The sequence below is a fragment of the Nipponia nippon genome, unplaced genomic scaffold (genome assembly GCF_047370975.1).
Source record: "Nipponia nippon isolate SJK-2023a ecotype South Korea unplaced genomic scaffold, ASM4737097v1 scaffold_7, whole genome shotgun sequence".
Lineage (NCBI taxonomy): Eukaryota > Metazoa > Chordata > Aves > Pelecaniformes > Threskiornithidae > Nipponia > Nipponia nippon.
Genome location: NW_028262391.1, coordinates 30,622,742 through 30,644,645, shown reverse-complemented (window position 1 = coordinate 30,644,645; position 21,904 = coordinate 30,622,742). Strand labels below are relative to the sequence as shown.

General features: G+C 48.4%; 1 protein-coding gene across 1 annotated transcript; it reads left to right on the top strand.

Annotated features, from left to right (window-relative positions):
• Positions 1 to 1,531: 1,531 nt before the first annotated feature.
• On the top strand, positions 1,532 to 8,382 carry GINS3 (GINS complex subunit 3). Its single transcript, XM_087740677.1, has 3 exons — positions 1,532 to 3,028; positions 3,552 to 3,785; positions 6,459 to 8,382. Exons 1-3 carry the CDS (start codon positions 2,855 to 2,857, stop codon positions 6,687 to 6,689), a joined length of 639 nt encoding a protein of 212 aa, XP_087596803.1. The 5' UTR covers positions 1,532 to 2,854; the 3' UTR covers positions 6,690 to 8,382.
• The last annotated feature ends 13,522 nt before the right edge of the window (positions 8,383 to 21,904 follow it).

Here is a 21,904-nt window from a genome sequence, read left to right as displayed (position 1 = left end):
CAGTTATGACACAGGACATTCCTTTTCTTTCAGGAAGGACTTTAAATCATATTTATGAAAGTATAATATGGTTTAGGATGCTGGGCTCATTATGCATATTTTTATACTAAGATTCACATGCAAGTGTTCAAGAACAAGAATGTGACTAGTAACTTTCTCAGGATGAGAAGGCAAACATACTACAAAAAGGAGTGACATAATTTTGGCTGCCAAACCTATCATTCTTTAAAATTCTCACAAAAGAACAATTCTTCAACTGTTTTTACAGTGAGTGTAAACATCTTTCCCTTTGTGTTTTTTCAACTTTACCCAGTACCTTAGGGTTTCTGCACTTCTGTGCCTTATTTCAGTATCACAGAGTACAGGCTGAGGCATCTTGGGACACAGCGAAACAGTGCTTTTCTTTCTTATTTTTCCGGATGTCTTACTTCTGCACCCTAGAAAAAGAGCATATTCCATTTGCGTAGTTCTCTCTTCTCACTCACAGTGCAAGCTTTCATATTTAGCATAGAGATTTGTTTCCTAAACCTAATTAAGTATGGAATATTTTTACCAATCCAATTCAGCAAATTATAATTTTATCAGAACTGCCCTTTAGAAAAGGCTTTTGGAAATTGCTCTGTAACTCATTTGGAATATGTGCACAGATAGAAGGATTTATTTTCCAAACAGAAAGACTTCATCTCTCATTAAAAAACCATAAAAACAACACAGGAGAATAGTTAACATTGCTAACTCTAACATAATGTCTGTTTTCTGCACCATAGGTAAAAATTTAGCATCTTACAAGAAATTACCTTTTACAATAAATCTCTTTTCAGGAGCATGCATTTTCGTTTCAGCTGTTGTCAGGATTTAACATACCTGACTAATGGGAAAAGGGGACATTCTAAAATTGGCAGTGTGCAGGCGTCACATTGACAAATACACGTGCATACGTTTCTTCTGCTCCTGGGTCTCTATTTCTGATACTTGTCTAACTAATTAATGGCATTTAGATTTTCACAAATCCAGCATGCCACAGTTCACAAAAAGCTTTGTTGACTGGATTTTTATAGCATATACTGTCATGGTACCTAAGGGATACGTAAGTGATGGAAGTGCATCACCCTAAGGTCTCAGTCTCCTTTGCTGTGCTTTATTTTTCTTAGTACCAAATAAAATAGCACAAGATTTAATAAATTGGTGCAAATTTTATTATTTTCGCATGGCTTTGACTTTGATCAAGATATGAAATTAATTTTGTCTTCATGCTAATTAATGAAGACAAAACAATATCAAATCACAGTGGATCCATCTTGGGCAAACAGCAGCATGAAGAAAGCTGAGGTCATAAGAATTAGAAGATAATTGAAGAGGCATTGGCTTACGCCTTAGTCATGGACTGAAAATGTCATTAAACAAATCATCAAACCCGTTATAAAGAACTGTGTCATTATTTTTCAGGGATGTTGTCAGGTCTCTGAGTTCCAATCCTGCTCAAATGTTTGTTTTTCTTCCTTAGCAGAACAAAGACTGAAATATTTTCTAGATTATTTAAATGTTATAGACCACTGTATACAGAAAGAGTAATGTTTTCAGCATATACAGCTTAGGGAATAGCAAGAAAACTTTTATGTGATGAAAAATGAACTAATTTTGAAAAAAACAGAACATGAGCAAAAAAAAAACAACCTACAAGGTCAGGTTCTGATATGGAGGTAACCACTGTTTATATGCTTACACAATCAAACCCAGAATTTAGCACAGGGTATTTGATTCTGCCATCAAAATATGACTTCATTACTTATTTTATAGCACTAAAATAAATTACTTTGGGATGTAGCCTTACTTTGACATCCATGGTATACATAGCTCATTAATACTGACTTCTGCCTACTCAGCACAGCCACATCCGTCGGTCTAATCTTGTGCTCTGCAAGATAACCCAGGTCCCTAATTGCCAAAAAGAAACACAGGGATAATTAACCACACGAGCAGCATTCACGTGGCTTTTCATACAGCTAACTGGTAGGTTCAGATGGATGTATTTAACTGCAGGACAATCCCCACGCCTGCCAGGACAGCTGTTTGGAGGGGCCAGACTTTGCAGCGGGCTAGCAGGTCATTGCTGCTCTGCCCAGAGGTCCTGCCGGAGGACAAGGACTTTGTCAGCCAGCAGCGCTGGCCGTGACCTGAGCACAGTGTTGTCAGGGAGCAACCACCCAGGCTGCACGGCTGCAAATTCAGCCTGGTGCATGTATTTAGACGAGATACACCTTCGAGATACCTCTTTTGCAGAGGTCTGCCTGCAAGGTCGAGGCTGGCATGCTGGCGGGCCGGCGGCTGCGAGGAACTGCCCAGGGCCCAGTCTGAAAGCAAGCCGGAGCCGCTGCCACAGCTGTTCCTTGCTATAAAGGCTGTTGGACAACCGTCGCCGTGGTGAACGGAGGCAGTGCCGGCATGGGCAGGGCAAGGCTCCGCCAGAGCCGGGGCTCGGCAGCTCGCAGCTGCTGCTGAGGCCTGGCCTCCCCTTGGCTCGGCAGCGCGCCTGCCCGGGTCCTGGAGCCGCCAGGCGACAGGACCAGCGCGGCCGCGACGCTCCCGGGGATACCCCGGGCGCGGGGGGCACACGCCGCGGTGCCGGCGCAGCCGCGAGGAAGAGCCCCGCCGCCAGACCCCACCGCCGGGTACCGGGCCGGCCCCGATTCCGCCGCTGGGCACGGGGGGCGGCTGCGGCGGCGGCGGGCCGTGCCACGGCGCATGCGCGGCGGCGCGCTGCCCGGCAGCGGCGGGAGGGGCTTGAGTGGCTGCGCGAGAGCCGCCGCGGGAGCCCCGAGACGCCGGGGCCGCTCCGGTGCCCGCTCGCCCGGCCATGTCCGAGGCGTATTTCCCTGTGGGCCCTGGGCTGGGCCTGGAGGAGAACTTCCTGTCGCTGGACGACATCCTGATGTCGCAGGAGAAGCTGCCGGGCCGCGCCGAGAGCACCCTGCCGCGCCTGGCCTTCGCGCTGGGCCAGGGGGCCGGCACTGGCGACTCGATCCCGGAGGTAACCGGCGGGCGGAGAGGGAAGAACTACAACTCCCAGCAGCCACCGCGCGGGGCGGGACGGGGCGCGCAGCTGGCGTGGGGGACGCTGGGAGCTGTCGGCGGGCGCTGCCCTGGGCGGAGCGCGGCGGCGTGGCTGCTGGCCCTGGGCGGGCCCCAGCGGCCTTCTATTGTTGGGGACACTGCAAGGAAATTTTAGCTTCTAGTTACTTTTTTTAAAGTTATTTTTACTTCTATTGTATGCATTTTGCTTGTTTGTTTTTTTTTTCCTGGTGTTTAGTAATCTGACAATTATTAGATTATACAGCATCAATTTAAAAAAATCCACTTCCAGAGCCTTGCGATAATAATTACTGTCTCTAAAGTGTGTCTGTTTTGTGTAACAATTACAGTAGACTGTTCTGAAAACAACTGACTTTTTGTAATAGTGGATCTTCATTAATAAAGTTCACTGTCTGCCTTTGGGGTTGCTTTACGTGTATTTTCATGGCAAGGACAACTTTTGGTTTTCCTCATTCATGCAGGGATCAAAGCTGGAAATACCTTTGTGGCTTGCTAAAGGTCTACATGACAGCAAAAGACGAATCATTTCTGTGGAACTGCCAAAGATTTACAAGGAAGCCTGGAGGACAGTGTTCAGCGCTGATGCCAATGTGGTTGATCTGCATAAAATGGGGCCATACTACTATGGATTTGGCTCCCAGCTCCTGAATTTTGACAATCCAGAGAATCCTGAGATAGCTCAGACTATCCTGCAGGCAAGTATCTGAACTAAGTCTTGAAATTTGGTTTTACGTTTTTCCGTCTTCCTCTTGTTCCCAGCTGCTCAGCAGTGTTCAGGAAAAATATCCTGATTTAATCCAAATAACTTCTGGATTGAATATGGATTTTTTAGATCAAGCTGTAGGATGGCCCTTTTGGCAACTGCACAGTCTAGTGCTGGAAGCCTCAAGTATGCATCCAGGAGTGTAATTTTAGTTTGGAGTTTCCACACTGTAAATATGGTATTTCATAAAATCCTGTAAAACAGGACTAGAGGAGACATAAGGTTATTTAATCGTGCCCGTGCTGCAAGGCAGAATTAATTCACCCTCTATTATTTCTATTTTCCTATGCTCTTTTTAAAGCTCTGTCATCATGAGGCTTCACACTGCTCTGGGCAATCTGTTTCAGTGCTTTGCCATCCTAATCTTAGAAGATTTCCTCTAATGTTGGAACTAAAGCTCCTTCGCAGCAATACAAGCTCTGTTTGTCTCATACAAAGTAAACACTGAGGGCAGATTATTCTCTTCCTTCCTGCAGCATTCCCAATTCATTTGGTATCTCTTTGTGGGTCATGCTTTCTAACCTCTGATTGTCTTTATTGTGCACTGCTGGTATCTTCCCAGTTGATCTGCATCCACTGTGGCACGCAGTGCCCTAACAACATAACAGTCTCCAGCTCAGGACTTGCGCTGATGAAAACAAAACGATTACTTTGTCAGTTTTGTAGGCCATGATGCTCTTTGCTCATTGTGGTGCAGCATCTTGTTTTTCCCGATAGAGTGACATTGATATGCATTCGGTTTGCAGTCCACTGTAAGATGGTACAGATTGCATATACAGACAATAATTCCTCTTCATGCGTTTGTCCTGTTCCCTATTTATTCCTTACTGTAAAACCTTGCATTAGTCCCAGCTGAATTACATCCTGTTGTTTTCACACCATCTTTCTAATTTGTCAGGATCATTATGAATTAAGAGTTCTGCTCCTCAACATGCTTGCTGTCATCCCTCCTCCTTCTCCTTAATGTTGTTTGCTAATTTACTAAGCATAACTTCTGTTCCTTCAGTAAGCTTACTAATTAATATATCAAACAGTACTCGGTTCCAGATAGACCCCTGTTGAACTCCACGCAATATGTTCTTCCATCCTGACAGGAGCTATGGATAATTGCCTTTACCGACCACCTATGGGCGGTTTGGCTAAATCTTCCAAGAATGCCCCATGACAGATACCTATCTGCTGCTTTTCCTCCCTCTGTAAGGCCTAGCATCCTGCCATAAGAGGAAACCAGGCTGGTCTCTCAAAGTTTGTTCTTGGCAAGTCCCTGTTGGCTGTTACTCTTCTATTTTCTTCCAGAAGTTTATGTATAGTTTATTTGTTCCAGTATGTTTCCAGGAATTGATACTGATAGATTTATAATTCCCTGGCTCTTCCTTCCTCCCTCTCCATCTCCCCTTTCTCTTTTAAAAGATAGATACCATCTTTGTCAGTTTCTGGACTTGTGTGCTCCTTGAGCTTTTAAAAATAACAACTAACAGCTTTGAGATTTATTCAGCCAGTTCTCTTAAGTAGTCTGGGATGATTGCTATTGGCTTTTTTTCCTTTTTTTTTTTTTTCTTTCTCTATTCTTTAAATGAAGGCTGATGCAGAGAGGCTGTAAAGCACTGCTGCTTTCTTGGAGTTGTCCACTGAAAGCTTGCTTTCTGTATTGAGGAGGTGACCACATCTTTCCTTCTCTTTTCTCTTTCTGCTAATGGACATCTTAGGAAAAAAGTCACATTAGCACACATCACTTGTTGGCAGAAAAATCAAAGCATGCAAGGTATGCTTTCTCTTTATTAAAAGCAAACAAGAGGGGAGTTGTGCTGACTTAAAAAAGAAACAAAACATAAAAAAAGCCCCTCTCCCAAATATTCAGGAACTATAAATGTGAAGCAGAGCTATTTGGTGACAAAGCCAAAATGAGAGTTATAAATTAATAATATATTTATTCTATAAGTAAATCTCTTAAAATACTACAGTTCTGATGATTCTAAAAGCATCTTCTGAAATAACAAAGCACAGCTTTCAAAGAGTTTTGACTCCCCCTTTTTTTTATTCCCAAAAGCAAAGGTAAGGAGAGAAATAAAAATCCTTAAATATGTCTTGTTGCTTAGCTTTTTAAAATGTTATTTGTTAGTTGTAGTTTTGGTTTTTTGACTTTTTTTTGTAGTTAAGTGTTTTTTCAGCATACTGAATGCTTTACAGTGGCAGTTTGGCTTAACTTCTAGGCTGTTTAGAAGTTGCAGCTTTTATGTTCCTACAGCAGATGCTGTAGCATGAGATTCATTGCACCCGCTGTAAAGCAATGATTGCTTGTGAAGTGAGATGGAATAGATCGTAATTGTTTTATACCCTGTGATCTACTCAAGCCTGTCATTAGGAAGCAGCCAAAATCTAATTCCGTGCTTGCTTGCCATCCAGGCACTTGCTCTCCCAGCTCAGGCAGGAAATAGTTTGTCTTTGTATCCAAGGTTAATAGGTGCTATGCTGTTTGCAGACCCTTGACTAGTTGTGAACTAGAGCCTACACCTTTGGCTTTTTAGTCTTGAAAGCTCAGGCATCTAGGATTTGAGCTGAAGAAGCCTCTGTGTTACCTGTCAGTAATTCTGCTTATCTTCTTTAGACATTTATTAGCCGTTTTCGTCGTATCATGGACTCCTCTCAGAATGCCTACAACGAAGACACATCAGCACTGGTGGCTCGGCTGGATGAATTGGAACGAGCCTTATTTCGAGCTGGCCAGAAAGGGCTGAATGACTTCCAGTGCTGGGAAAAGGGACAGGCTTCTCAAATCACAGCTTCCAGTCTGGTCCAGAATTATGGGAAAAGAAAGTTCACAGATATGGATGGTTAAAAGCCTGAAGAACATGCAGCTACAGTGGGGGACACCGAGAGATTTACAGCCTGTCTGTCACAGAAGAGAAAGATGAATCAGCTTTAGGGAAGGACAGGCTCCCTGTCCATTAATGGGAATTCTTCTCTATAACATCTTTGGATTAGACTAGTGCAAATTTTAAAGGCAGACAGCAAGGGTATAAAAAATAGATTGCATCACATCACTGGATAGCTTTACAGCTTACTCATACCTCTCCTGAGGATTTGCAGTTAAAGTGTTTGGTAGGTGGCTGAAAGGATATGAGAGGATTTTCTAAAACGGTAATTAGTATTTATTATTCTTTATCTTCCAAATCGATAATTACAATACCAGATCTGTTTGGAAAAAAGTGTAATTCTTTGTATTTCATCTTGCCCTTCCCATTCTAACCTCCTGGGAACAGCTATTTCCAGGTTCCCTGTTCTTTGGAGAGTCCCAATGATGTGGAAAAAATATGTGGTACAAACTGCATTGAATTTTTCACATTTTTTTATACATTGAGGTGGAACAGGTACTCTTTGTGAGGCAGGAATGTTTTTCTTGCTGACTTGTACACAGTGTTAGCGCCCCGGAGAAAAATACCTCCTCTAACCCATGTAGCAAGCGAACTGGCTGTGCAGGTCTCATGTGCTGCCTCATGCTCTCTCTCCCTTTCAGCCCTTGTGGGCTTGATGCTGTGTGGGGTGGAGAATGCTCTTGTTTGATGCGAGTGGCTTTTGTGATGGATGCGTCTCTGTGATGGGTGTTAAGCTCCTCCACTTGTTTTACAGAGGAAGCAACAGAAAGCAACAAAGAGTTAGCCTGGACTGGATCAGAAGCAGCAACTTTAATGGAAACTGTTCCCCATTATCAACCTCTAAGCCACTTGTTTTCCCATGAGAAATTCTTCTGATTACTAAATTTGGTTAGTAGAAGGGACAGAGCAAATGAGCTGAATTTCCTTCCTTCTGATCCATCTAAGTGATCCTAGCAAAATGATCCTAGTAAATGTCATTCTTCCCAGTAGGAGTGATTGGAGTTGGAACTTGCTAAACAGCCCAGTGGTTATCATCATCCCTTGTGGATGCCCTTAAACGTAGATTATCTGAAGTCCCATTGGATTGGAGACAGAAAACAGAGGGTTATGTCTGTAGAACTTTTAGTTCCTGCAGTCATCAGGATGGTCGTCCTTTGGAAGCAGGTATTATACATGTTATGGGTGCTTCTAAGCATCTGTAGAAGATGGACCTTACAGAGTACCTAAGTGGAGGAGCCAAATTTTAATGATACTGAGCGCTTCCTCTTCTGTGGGAATCACTGGGAGGTGACAGCAAGATCCAAATCTTGGAGGAGTTGTTACTGGACTTGCACCTGGATATTGGATACTTCAAACTGGAAACCTCAAGTACAAAGAGTGTGTGGCCATTCCTTGGCCAGAGGAGTGAAAGCTCTGCCTCTGGAGAGGGGATGGTATGCTAGCTTCACAAGCACCTTGGTGTCTCCACCTCAGCTGCACAGGGACAGCTGTCCTGCCGCAGGAGACTAATTAGAAACTGTGCCTGACAAAGTATTTCAAGTATGTGCAAGATCAAATGCTGCTGCACTTAATGATTTAATGGCACATAATAGCCTGAAGCTTTTGTCTATTGTTCGTTTCTGGATTTTTATGTTGAATAAATATTTTGTAAGGGGATGCTCATAATGTAAAATGTCTGTTGTTAATTGCCCCACAGCAGAAAAATTAGTCATAGATCGGAAAGTGCAGGTCTCTACAAAACTGTGGCCGTGATAGATAAAGCAGTCCTGCTTATATCATTCCCCTTCTCTTACAGGTAATGCGGTTGCGAGCTAACATTTGTGCAGTCATGTGAGTGCAGAAGTAGTTCCTGTCTGACTTAGCTCACGTGGGTAATAGCTGTTTGCTCAAGTTGTGGGAGAGACACTGCCAACCAATCAATAAGCTATTGATTTTATAAATTGCATTTTTATGAAACATGAGATGGATGGAGGTTACCTTGACTTTGTTGTAGAGTGGTGGGTAGCGGGTGGAAATTGGCTGTCTCTGTATTCGTGCCCTGCTGCTCCAAGTGCTGTAGCATAGATTTCATGTAGCATGTCAAAGCTGTGTTCAGTGCTTCAGCTGCAAGGGAAGCAAGTTTAAGTCCATCCGTGATGAGAAACATTTTTTAATTGTGAGGATTATTTTAATAAGATGGTGGCTTTGAGATCTAGTTGGTTTATAACCAAAATCACTAGTTCATCAATTTCTGGACTGGTTTTGGTGACTATCCAAACTCATTTTCCTACATTTGTAAGAACATTTTTCTTCTCTACTGCTGGGTGCAAAATCCAAGCAGATGGTTGTTCGTTTGCCAACATTCTGTGCAGCTGCTTTCAGAGTGGGGAGCAAAAAATCCCTGAAGTAGTCCCCAATATAAGTAGGCTTTATGTAAGTAGGCAATGTCACTTTTAGTAACCCTGAGTGTTTAGGAATAAACACGAGGAAGACCCTTAAAAAATCTGATCCTGTAATTTTAAATTACAGTATTTGGTTACTAGATTTGATATTTTGTTGATTTTTTTTCTTTTTTTTTTTCCTTCCTGGCTGGAATGCTTTTTTTCTGTCCAGAAATACAACAAAAGAGTGCTCTGTACTTTTTATAAACACAAACTGTCCTTTATGATTGCACAGCAGCAAGCTATAAGTTAGAGGAGTTTAAACTTGTGTATTTTCAGAATGGCACAATAAATCCTCATTATAGAACTATACAAAAGAGGTCTGAAAAGGACTTTTAAATATCATTTCTCCCTGTATCCCTCAGCTTTTAAACTGGAGGACTACTGATGTTTATGAGAAAGCAGTCCATAGTCACATTTTACAATATTTCCATAATGGTTGTCATTGCAATCAAATAAAAAATAGGCAAAATTTGATATGCTGACTAGTTATGTGTTCACATAAGAATATTTGTTTGGGTTTTAATGGCCTGTTTTTGAAAAGAGGTTTGAGCTGACCTGGCCCAGTCCTTCCTCTAAAGCGGGGAGTTGGACTCAATGATCCTTATGGGTCCTTTCCAAGTTGAGATATTCTATGATTAGCCCCGTCTAACCCATCTCGGGATGATGTTTGTCTAGCCAGGCTTTTAGAAGCCACCTCTGCAGGAGAACCCACAGCCTCCCTAGGTAGTCTATTCCCATGCCTGGCTGCAGTGTATGATGAACGAAGTTGGAGCTGGGCATTCACTGACACAGCAGACGACACAGTCAGTTGAGCTTCCCTTTGGTGAATTCCTGTTGGAATGGTTAGTGAAACTGAAAAATTTAACTCATCTAAGTTTTACATTAACTTCCCGTAAAACTCTCAGCTCCTCTTATCTCTTCTATGTATTTTTTTCACATAGGCGAGGCAGCGAAGGAGGGTTGACCCCCAGTTAAATACAAATAGCTGTGCAACCAGCACACACACACTTTCTCAGCTATCTAAATTACCCTTTCACAAAACGTTCATATTTCTTCCTTGATCTCCTTTGCCCTAAACAATGTCTTAGTTTGTCCTCTGGGTTTGATTTATTTTTGGTCAGCAGAATGAAGCAGTTGATTGCTTCTGCCAGCCTGGAGGCAATAGGTGGTGTCATTCAGACCAACAGGAAATGTTTTGAGAACTGACATACTGCAACACCACATATTATTTTTATGAGAGAAACAGTGGCACCTAACTGAGTTAGGAGCATAAGCCCTTCTGATTTGATCAGTGATTTTTCTACCCATTTTTTGGTGACCAGCTATTTCAAGAGCTTCATCCAAAATTTTAATTGAACCAGTTGCTTAACAGAGATGTAATGTAATCAGTAGAGGCACAGTGTGAATACTTTCTTCACACAGATCTGCTTCTGTCCCCAGATGTGCTTTTTATAAAACACATTGTCTGGTAGCACAGCATATGGCTCAGGAGTTTGTGGTTTTATTTAAAAAACTAGCTATTCATCTAGTGCTGTGTCTGCCTGGCAGGACACAACTCAAAGTTGTTCCTTGCCTCAGTTTTCTTTTTGGACAAACAAAGGTAACACTCCTTTATTAAGAGTGTGTTTTCGTCCTCTGGATTGTTGGCAGCAAATATGCCAGCCAGATTTTCTCAGGTCTGCTGCATCTGCCAGAGCTTGGATGCTTACTTGATAAGTGCTTGTCAGAGCTAAAAGATTCCCCTTTTCAGAAATCACTCTGGTTTCCTTGATCAGTCCCATTAAACCCTTACTGCTAAGCTTCAAGACTGCCACATATCTGATAACTTAATAAGATAAGTGCTTTTCCCACTTTCCGCCCTTCTCTCCTACCTGAACAGCCACTTGGCCCTGCAGAGAGTGGCCAAGCATGGCAGTTCTAAGCCCACGTTTGTCCTCTGTTTTCCTGATCTTACCTGCTCAGAAGTGCTTTCGCTAGAGTTGATGGCAGCCTGAGCACTAAATGCTGAGCAGCATTGTTGGTGGGACTTTGCACAAAAACTGGTGGAAGGATAACAGATTGTCCTGGTTTCATCATGTCACTTGAGTGAGTAATGGGGGAAGGCCATGCACACTTCCAACTTAGTCTGATGGTTTTGCTTTGCAAGACTTGCTTTGGGAGCTGAACTCCACTGAGTGTAACATGTTTTTCTGTGTTTTGTGCTGACAAAGCAATGTGATTCAAGTCTGGGGCAGGCTGATGCTGCTTTTGAAAGAAGCTGTGCCAGTTTGGGCTTCCCTTGAAAGTGTCTCCTAGGTGAAGACCATCTGAGTACTTGCCTTGAGTTGTATCTTTTACTGCAGTGTTGCTGACCGAGGGCTGCTTCTTGCATCTAGGCCTAGGGGGCTTTTGGGTGTGGGAACAGCCTGATGGCCTTTGTTCTGAAGCTAAACCCGACGTGCTGTCAGCAGGACCTTGAGGATGGCATGAACCCATTAATGTCATGCGCACATTGCTATGGAGAGGATGCCAACCTACGGTGGCTTGGGCTGGAGCTGAACATACATGTTACTAGTGAGTTTTTATGTAGTTTATCGTGTCCTCTGACCCTAAGTGCATGAATCAATCCGATCTCTTCAGCACTAAGATACTTGTGCAATGAATCAGGGTCAGTGAAGCTGGAAGCTTCATGTTGTGCTCTCTGCTGAAACAATATTGTCATCCCAGCCTATGTTAGATACATGGTTGGGCTGGAGCTTTATACCCTGCTGGCGTTATGCAGTTTTAGAGACATTGTTTTGCTCCTTTTCTGCCACAGTCAGCAGTGACCTCTTTGCTGCTGGCTGAAGTGCACATGTTCGCTTTTCCCAGTAGTTCCTAGGGGAGTTTGAAAGGATGCCCGCGGGAAGGCCGTGGCCTGGGAGGCCCTGTGCCTGCACTGCTTATCAGCAGCCAGGAGAGGGGGCACTGAGGTTAAGACATTGTTTTTGTGCGGGTCCTACCGTAACTGCTTTAAGTTGTAGGTAGCAAGAACCCTGTTTGTCCTGTGAGATCAAACTAGGTGTCTAAATGACTTTCTGTTGTATCTGCCAGGCGAAAACACAAGTCAGTGAGATTCAAAGCAGAGTTTAGGTTGCGCTACCTTGTCCTAGATTTGAGCATGCAAGAAGAGTGGATGTCATGGCTGGCAGAGGCAATGAAAATGAAGTATTACTGATTGCTGCATAAGGACGGAAGTGATGAGAAAGGTGCCAAGAAAGAGCAGCAGAGGAGGAGATGGACAGACACTTGGCTGTGCCACTTCAGTCAATGTGAGATGTGCTGAGCACGCAGCGTGCTGGGTACTACCTGAGCAGGTGCAGGACTTGCCTCGTGTGGGAGCAGTCAGTGCCCCAAGGGGTCCTGTGGCAACGCGGTGGGCTGGGGAGGCACAGACTGCAGGAGTCAGCACCCTGGCTTCTGCTGCCTTCTCCTTCACAAAGTGCTACTTGCTTATTTCTCAGTTGGAAAGCCTGAGAAGTGGAGTTAGGATTGAGTGTGTGTGTGTTTAAAGGCTGTGATTCACTGAGATCAGAAAGGGAAGAGACCAGCAGGTCATCTGCATGTCTGTTCTCTTTCTGCCAGCCTGAGCCCAGTGCTCAATACCTACCATCCAGAAATTAAAAGCCCTTCTGCCAGGGACAAATTTGTCATCCTGTGGGCCCTGGCTGTGGTGGATGGAGCTGTGCTCTGCCTGTGGCTGTTCCCATTTCTACAATATGTCCTTATGAATTTGTTGGGACACCGAGAGACAGGGAGAAGAAGTAAAGTTGCATCTGCCCTCTTCTCCCCACCACTTGTTGGAGGGAGCTCTCCTAGCTCCCAAGAATCAAGAAAAGCAGCCTTGGAGAAGTTGCCACCCACAGCAGCCATGGAAGCATCTGGCCATGGGAGCAGTGTGCCTGGGAAGGCAGCCAGCTGCATGGAGTGAGGCAGGGGGTGGCAGCCACAGTGGTCCCTTTGGGTCTGCTTGAGCAGCAGACGAGAGGTGGGATGAGATGATGGGAAGCAGAGCAGGCAGGGAGAGGGGGAGTATCCAGAGGCTTTCAGGAAGCAGGTCAGCATTCAGTGTGGTACTCCCTCATTTGAAGGGGTCCTGAAGTGCCTCCACTTACCATTGTAAACAGTGTAACATCTCAAGTAAATAAACTGCGGGACGACTTCCAGGCTGCATGCCATCGCATGGTTTGTCTGAGACCAAAGAAGAGAGCTGGAGATGTGTGGGGAAGTAAAGGAGAGGAAGAGGAGGCAGGAGCTGGAGAGGGACCTCAGGGAGTGAAAAAGAACCCAGAGGGGGCTTGACACAAGGCTTGAAGACAAGACGGAAGAGGAAGACAGTGAGCTTCCACCTCCCCGGGGCGCTATTTCCATTGAGTATGCTCAATTGCTTCACAGAGGAAATTGCTCCTGGGAGCCTTTTCTTCCTTGGGCACTGAGGGCTGGCCAGGCTTTCCTGTGCAGGTGCCAAGCTTGCTGGGAGCCCAGCAGAGCCGACCCCGTGCCGCTGCTCTTGGGGGTGCTGTGTGCAGGAGAGCAGAGTGGCACGAAGAGCAGTGCACTGCCGCTGCCAGACCACTCCTTGGCTGTTGTGGAAAATTACAAGGGGTGGCACAGCCCCAAAAAGCCAAGGTATTTGTTCTGGTTTTCGAAACACTTCATTAATGTCATTGACAATAGCAGCAGGTTCGTGAGATTAGCACGCTTCTATTTTTGAAGAGTTATTTCTCATGGCAGGCTGCCAAGCAGTGCCAGTGGCCTTAGTATCCTTTCTATCTGGATTGGCAGGACACCCTGTGGTCTTTCACCTTTTGTTAGCCTCTGTAAAGCTGTGTAGCTGCAGCTCTTTGCAATGCTCCCCCACACCTTGGGGGAAACATACCTTCTTCAGGTTTTCCAGCTAGCCCTGTGGCAAGGCAGAAATCCCGTGTGTTTTAGGACAGAAGCCACTTTTCCTCTAGGCGCTGGGTCGCAGGCAAGGCACAGGCAGCACCTGGGCTGAGCAGGGTTTGGGGTGCAAGGAGCATGTAGGGCCATAGATGAAGTTTGCAGAGCGCAATGTGTACCACCTCAGGGTGCTCTCTGGCTGTGCCTAGGCCTAGGTGCAGAGTTTCAGGCACAGCTGCTCAGGGGAACAGCACATTGTGTTGATGGAGCAGGCGAGGGATGTGGCTGCCTCAGTGCATGTTCCTCAGAAGGGCCACAGCTGCAGCACTGCATCCTGTTGTGTCAGGATGTGGCATTGCTGGAGTCACAGAGAAAGCAGCTGGCATTCCCTGGGGGAAGGTGAGGTTCCTCTGCTCATAAGCTCATCTCCCTTGGAAACACAAACCATGGGGCCTGCTTCTCCCCAGCTCCAGCTGGAAGGTGTAGGAGCACAGCAGCACCCCTGGACCAAACCCATTTCATACTGGTATTCCCTCATGAGTGTGTCTTTAATCCCTGATGTTGTGATATCAGAGCTGTGCTTGAGTCATGGCACTCAAATGCATTGCGAACTGCTTTTGCCCCTGTTTCAGGCTCAGGTTCTCGTTGACAACTATGCATTAAAAGCATTTTACTTCCAATTAGCCTACGAAACGGAGGGGGGACCCCAGGGGTGAAGATTGCTTTAAAGCTTGGAAGCCATCTTCTGTGTATGCTGGGATCCAGTAAGATCAGAGAAAAATGGCTTCACCGTAAGAAATCCCAGTTTGCCTGCAGATGAGCTTGAGAAACTGCAACCCTAAAACGAGCTGCAGCCTTACCCCCCTCCAGATTTCTCTTTGCCTAGAAATTGGCAGTGGTAAGATGCCTCCTGAGGGTCCTAACGGTGCTGTTCCATCTCTGTTGTGATGTTGCAATACAAAAAATGTGGCAAAAAGCAAATGGAGGTTGCAAAAGCCCAACCTGCGCTCTCAGCTTGTGTGGCTTATAAGGCTGGGCCTATCTCTAACTGTCCTGTTGGTCCCTTGAGGGCTTTGTGTTCTCCCTAGGTAAAGCAGAAGCACAAGGAGGATTATGACAAACCCTCACAAACAGGTTTTTGCTAGACATAAAAGGCAAATTTTTCCCTGAATTCAGACCAGGAAGCTACCAAATGCTTAGGATGCAGTGTGGCTTTTTTTCTCAGGTGTTAGAGCAAAAGGAGAGTGAGGAGATGACCACATGACAACATAGTCCTGTAGCTGGGGGCCTTGACAGCGATGCACTTGGGAGGAAGCAGTAAAGTAGACACAGAAGTCAAGGCACCATCAAAACAATCCTCAAATGTACCTGTTTCTCTTGCTGTGGGACCATCCTCTGCAGGGCAGGTGTATCTTGCAGGCAGGCTCCCATCACAGCAATGATTTAAGATGAATTTCGTGCCTTTGCCTTGCTTACAAATAGAAGATTTGCAGTTTGTTTAGGTGTTTAATTGAAACCGGGGGGGTGGGGTGGGGGGTGGGAGCTGATGGATCCTGCAGCCCCTTTCCTAAGTGTTTTCATGCCCATGGGTGGCTGAACGGCCACTTTTACTGCTGGGGGGCAGCTCTGCGGCTGGGGTCAGGGAGTGGAGGGCTCGTGGGCTTGGGGGAGGAGCCATGCACAGGCCCTGGTGATCATTAACAGAACAACTGTTGGAGTCACACCCTTTGCAAAGGCTTTCAGAGAAGAGTCCCCCTCACTTGGGCTGGTGGAGACCTGAGGAGCACTAGTGGAGTGGAGCAGAGCTCAGCCAGGTACATCCTCTGTTTTCCTAGGCAGGGCTGTACTCTGTTCTACTGCCCCTGTGAATCTGGGCTGGCTCCAGTGAAATCAGCACGGTTACTCGAAGTTTGCACCAAATCAGCAGGGTTTATTGCAGTTGTGGTGGATTTACCAAGCCCTGCCTGGAGGCTGAGCTGCGATTTTTCCTTTCAGTTTGGGCTTTCAGGTGCACAAATGCAGCTCTAGCTGCCCGGCTGTGAGTCTGTCCCATGCTGATGCAGGCAGAATGGGGTGAACAGATTATTGCCTCCCTGGATGCTGTGGCCACGCTGCCAACTGACCAAGTTGTGCCCAGCACCCTGGGGCTTCAGCTGAGTCAGCATGGCAGAATGGCACAGGGAAAGGAAAATCACTGCAAATCAGGCCTTGGAACAGCATCTGCTTGGTGGCAGAGACTGATTTAATCTCCTTAGCAATTGCCTCAATCGTATAACTAGCAGGATGCTAATTAATTGAGAGGCACTCCACAACAGACATTGAGATCCCTCCCAGCTTTAAGTGGAACCCTTTTGGGCTTGGCAGTTGTAGCTGGCTGCTCTCCTAATGAGCGGGTCTGCCTTGGGGCTAAAGCCCTGTGTAGGGTGTCTCTGCACTTGTTATCCCGTGGCTGCCCATCCTTCTCTTCTGGCTGGGGCTGGGGTGTCCACGCACCAGTGAGATGATGCCACATCTGTGCGCTGCCAGGGAAGCACCCACATCGGCCTCCTGGCTTTTGGCTGAGGGAGCCAGCAGACCCCTCACCCTGCCTCTCCCCAGCCCCTCCGGCCTGGAGCTGGCCCCATTAAGCCATTAATGTTAATTGGCTGTGACAGCTCATTTTGTTATCTTGCATTTAGTTATTGATGGGGTGCGCGTGACTGGATTCACAGCAAAGGTCGGTGCCAGGCTGGGCCAGAGCCCCTTGTTTGGTCCACTCCAGGACATGGGATGGGGCTCCAGAAGCTCTGCCAGGACCAGCTGTAAACCGGCAGTACAGTCACACAGACAGCAGCAACAATGTCAAGGATGATTTTACCCCAGGGATGCGCAATGCCCTGCTGCAGGAGGATGTGGAGGCTGGAAGAGAAGCGGCTTTGAATGTGTATTTGGCACCCAAGAAAACCACACTTTCCAGGGCTGTTCAACACAAGGATTGGATTTAAAGTCCCCAAGCTGGGAGGATGCACAGGCCAGGACAGCACCTGGTATCCAGCCCTCCCCAGACCAGTTTGGTGACTTCACCTTAGTTTTGTCTTGTGCTTCTCCTGTAAGGGACAGGACTAAAAAGGGAAGGAGAGGATGAGCAGGCAGGGAGGTGTGTGCTGCATGGCTGGGTTGGTGCTCCCACACATGCACCCCAGCAGAGCTCCTGGTGCCAGATGGGGTCCAGGCTGCTCTTAACGGGAAGCTGCTGAAATTCTGCACCTCCAGCTTGGGCAGGCATGGTAGGGGCTGGAGGGGCATCAGGCTGGCCACCTGGAGGGGCTGGACCTGCAGGCAGGCTGGCTGGCTGTCAGGCAGCTGTGTGCAGGGCAGAGGAACATGTTGAACTCCCCACTGTTACCCAAGTGCCTGCACTTTCATCCTGGCTAAAAGCTGGGTGCCTTGAGAAAAGGACTCTAGAAATTTTGGCTCCTGCTTCCCATCATTGGTGGGTCAGAGTGTCGTCAAGTCTCCCCATCTCCAGACAGGCACAGAGAGTTTGGTGGAAGCTCTCCAGAGAGGAGCTGAGTGAAGAGGCAATGAGTGATCGTGAGGACACATTGGTGGGTTTTGGTTAAAAGCTCCAAAATCCTGGCTGAGGCACTCAAACATACTGAATGTGCCTTTCCAAGGTGCTGGAGAGCTGAGAGAGGAAGATTTATGGTCCTCCAGTGAGCCATGAGCCATGGGAGGGAGGGCTGAAGACCTGCCTCTGTGGTGGAGAGTGTGTGATGGTGCCTTTGGCCAGCCCTCTGCCTCTCTCCCCAGCGTCTGCCAGGTCCATGGTTCAAATGCAGCGCAACAAGAGAGTTCATTAGCGAGAAGCAGGATGAAATCGTTAGGATTGATGGATTCCCCCAGAGCTAGAGGTATTGATCAGCTGCGGGCCAAGGAGAAGGTCAGGGGCAGAGCTGGTGGGGCACAGGAAAGCTGTGGAAAAGCACACAAGGGGAGCTGGGTATTTGGCTGCTACTGTGAACGCTTTCACAATGAGCAAGGAGGAAGGGCTGCGGGTGGCTGCTTGGGCCCCTCCAGATGCCTTCTCCTGCCTGGGTGAGGACTGGCTGTGCTGGAGCCCTTCCTATGCGTGCCGCTCTTGCCCCGCTGCATCCCCCTCCTGACCCAGGCACCCCAGCAGGGAACTGATGCCTGGAAAACCCCAGATGTGTTCCCTGTGTTCCAGGCTCCTCTCTTTTCATGACTGTGACCCTAGGGAGCCCCCAGCCCTTGGGGTACAGCTGGCTGCACTCCTGCCAGCCTCCCCCACCCACGCACAGGGAATTCACTCCCCAGCTGGTTTTGCCCAAGGCTTTGCTGTCCGTCCTGTGCAACAGCCCCTCCTTGGCTCTGCCACCCACCCAGCAGCCTGGGCCAAGGCCCCAGCCTGGCTCCATCTTGGATGTGCTGACAAGGTCCTGGGAGTTTGGGCAGTGCAAATGGAGCGGGCTTGGTTCACCTCGATCAGTCTCTGCCTGCACAAACAAAGGACTGCCAAAGCTACCCAGAGCTGCTGCAGCCATCTGCGAGACTCCCTGAGAGCCCCCCGCTGGGGACATCTGTATTAGGCCAGGCTTAGGTTTGAGCTAGAGCAGCTTATTTTCATGGGCAGCCTGCTGACATGTCCACTGCAGGTGATGGGCATCTGCCAGTTTCCAGGGAGAGTCAGTGGGTGCCCATCCCACCAGGGCTCCCTGCAGTTTGAGCACAGAGGGGAGAACCCAGATCCAGCCTTGTGCAGGGATCAGCAGCATCATGCTGTCTCAGCGGGAGGGTTGTCAGGCTCACCTGAGCTTGCTTCTTATCTTGCCGATGTTAGAAGCCAAATATAATCTGTTTTAAAGAATCTGCCCTGCCAGCCCCAGGGCCTCTGTGCCCCTGGGAAAGTGGTCTGCATTTCGAGACCCAAGTGCCCTGACCTGCTGGCATGTCCTGGTCTCACCATGAGGCAACCTTGGTATGTGCTTGTGAGGCTCCCTGGTACCCAGGCAGGAGTGGGACCCCCTCCCCACCTCCTGGCCGAGCTGCACACAACCACCCAGCAGAGAGGCGCAGCCCACACACACCTGGCCCCTGCATCTCCAAACACAGTTGGTGGTGATTGGGGAACTGTGGAAACTCTGAGAACAATTGGGTCTTCCCACTCCATCACCCTCGCCTTAAACCATTGCAGCAGCTCGCAGCCAGAGAAGCCAGCCCTCAGAAATGGCATTATCCTGCTCCCCAGGGGAAGGTAAGAGTGGGCAACTTTTTGCTACATTGTGATGGGTGCTGCGTAATTGAAAATTCTGATTAATGCTGCCTTTGAGAATGTACCAGTCTCTGGACTCTGAGGAGAGACCTTGCTGTCTCTGCTCTGTCTCAAGCTTATCAACTTCCTAAATGCATCTGCACCCATGCAGTCACTCTGAACAGCTTGGTTCTGCTCTGCTGACAGATATTTATTTAAAGCCTTGCTTGGCTCTGAAAAGGGGCTGTGGCAGAAGCTGCATGGTGGGGCCAGGCACTGCTGCTGCCTGATCGTGCGGCTGGGAGGAGGCAGGGAGGGATGGAGGGAACTACTTAGGAGAGATGGGCAGGATGTTGGCCTGTGGGCACAAAGGCCTTGGCAGCCCAGCAAGTCGCAGAGGGGCTGCAGGTGGGCTCTGCAGGTGAGGACCTGGGAAATAGCACCTCCAGAAGAGGTGTCTCCTGGTGGTGGGAGAACTCTTCATGCGCCAGGCCCATTCCTGCAGCCATCTGTCTTTCCCGGTGCCTCTATGTGTTTCGAGGCACCTCTTGTCCAAAGCAACATGTTTGCTGGTGCTGAGACACCTTGATGCCACATTAATCATCCTTCATTTTGGCACCTTTGCTCTGAGTGCCTTTCTCTGTTTATCCCTGGTGCAGCTCCAAGGGGTGTTGGGGTGGGGCTGGAGGTTGCACCCGCTTTGGTGCCTGCAAAACCCAAGGGAGATAGGTGAACTCTTCTGTGGGTTCCATGTACTTTGATCAAGGTTCTGGTGCTCCTGGAGGTGGTTTGAGACTTTGAGATGGAGACTCTTGGATGCTCAGCTCTTCCCTGGCCAGAGTGGGCTCCCCAGAGCACAGAGCAGCAGAGAGATCCCCTCAGCACCCCTTCAGCCTCTTTGCCCCTCCAGGGACAAGCCGTTCCCAGGGCAGTCAAGGGGATGTTTATATCCACAGTTCCTGCCGGGTGCCTCTGATCCCTCCTGCTCTGGAAAGCCATGTGCTGTCCCCTCTGAGTGGAGGCAGGAGCGTGAGTGAACGCTGGCTCCCAGGGGACCCTTGCATCCTCTGTGCAGCTCTGGAGCAGTGACGGCAGGTGCTGGAGCGATGCCTGGTTGCATCAGCCCTGCTGGGCTGGTGTGGGAGGAGGAGGGCCTGCCTCTCCACCACCACTTAGGAGTGGGGATATCTCCCTCTGGCTCTCCAGACCCACAAAGTGCAAAGCCTAAGCTGAGATCAGAGTTGAGCAGCTTCATTGCGAGGAGAAGGGAGTTCAAGGCAGCATGGTGCTGCGTGCATGCTGCAGGCACACCGAGCTCTAGGGCCAGATGCTTCCCTCTGTAAATCAGCTTCGCTGACATGCTTGGCTGATCAACGCAGCTGATGGACCCAGACCTTCAATTCCAGGCAGAGATGCCCACGCCGAGGCAGCTTTGGAGACAGCTGATGGCGAAGGCCCCAGGGCTGCCTTGTTCCTGGCCCAAGAGTGCAGCTGAGCTATGGGAATTTTTCTTGGCGTATTGCTGGACTTTTTTTTTTCTGGCTTTTGGACGAAATCCTCCTGTTTCCCTGAGGCAGAGGGCCTGTGAGTGCAGGGAGGAGGAGGGCTCAGAGGAGCAGCCGTCACGCAGAAGTGGTGGGCGGCTCGAGAAGCAAAAAAGGGGGACTCGGGGTCTGAATGAACAGAGAAACTTGAACAGGGCCCAGCCCTATTAGAGGGACACAGAAGAACATCTCGTTAGGGCAGAGCCTGCAGCCAGGATGGAAAATTACTGGTAGCCCCATGTTGCAAGGGCAGGAGGCAGCCAGGGGGTTGGCAGCTCGCCAGCCCCAGCACATGCTTTGTGCTGCGGCAGGGGAGCAGACGGCACAGTGCATCTCTGCCCTGCGCCAGGGCACAGAGGCAATGCTCCCCATCCCAGGCTTGCAGGCTGTGTTGCAGGAAGAGGATGTTGAGCTCCCTACAGGACTGCATCTTCTAAGGCAACTTCAGCAAAATGCGTGGTGTTAGGCTGGAGAGCAGCGTGGCTGGCTCCTGCCTGTTGCTGCATGCAGCCCCAGCTGTGAGCTCATGCACGGGTAGTGCCGCATCGCAGCCTCCCCTTGTTCTGCATGAAGCCCAGCGGTTCTGGCAGGCTGACCCATCCTGGGACCAATGTGGGGGCTCTGGGCAGGGTTTGAGGTGTCTCTTTTGAGGTGTCTGAGGTCGGATTGTCCTGCTGTCATTTTGGCCCTGATTATTTTAGAGCCAGCAAGCTGTGGGCCTTTCGCGGCCCTGGGGATGCAAGGCTGGGGCAGATCGTGCCTGCCCTACGGTGGGCAGACAATGGGATGCAGGATAGGGCCCATCACCAACAGCTGGTGCTCCAGCACCGCTGCCTTGAGCCCAAGCCAGCCTGGTAGCCCCCTTGTTACGGTCATGGCTCCACAGCATGCGGTCCCATGCCCGTGGAGCAACTCTGCCTGGCAGACACCTCTGCCGCAGTACAAGCACATTTCCATGGCCACCGAGATCACCCTCTCACTGCTTTGTGTACACTGCTGGTTTCTGAAAGATGAATCCTGGGCATTTTTGGAAATAGGCCCTTGGGATATGTCTCACC

Coding starts and splice junctions, on each gene's coding strand:
- GINS3 (XM_087740677.1), top strand. CDS start 2,855: ATGTCCGAGGCGTATTTCCCTGTGGGCCCTGGGCTGGGCCTGGAGGAG. Junction 3,029..3,551: donor CTGGCGACTCGATCCCGGAG/GTAACCGGCGGG, acceptor TCATTCATGCAG/GGATCAAAGCTGGAAATACC. Junction 3,786..6,458: donor TAGCTCAGACTATCCTGCAG/GCAAGTATCTGA, acceptor TATCTTCTTTAG/ACATTTATTAGCCGTTTTCG.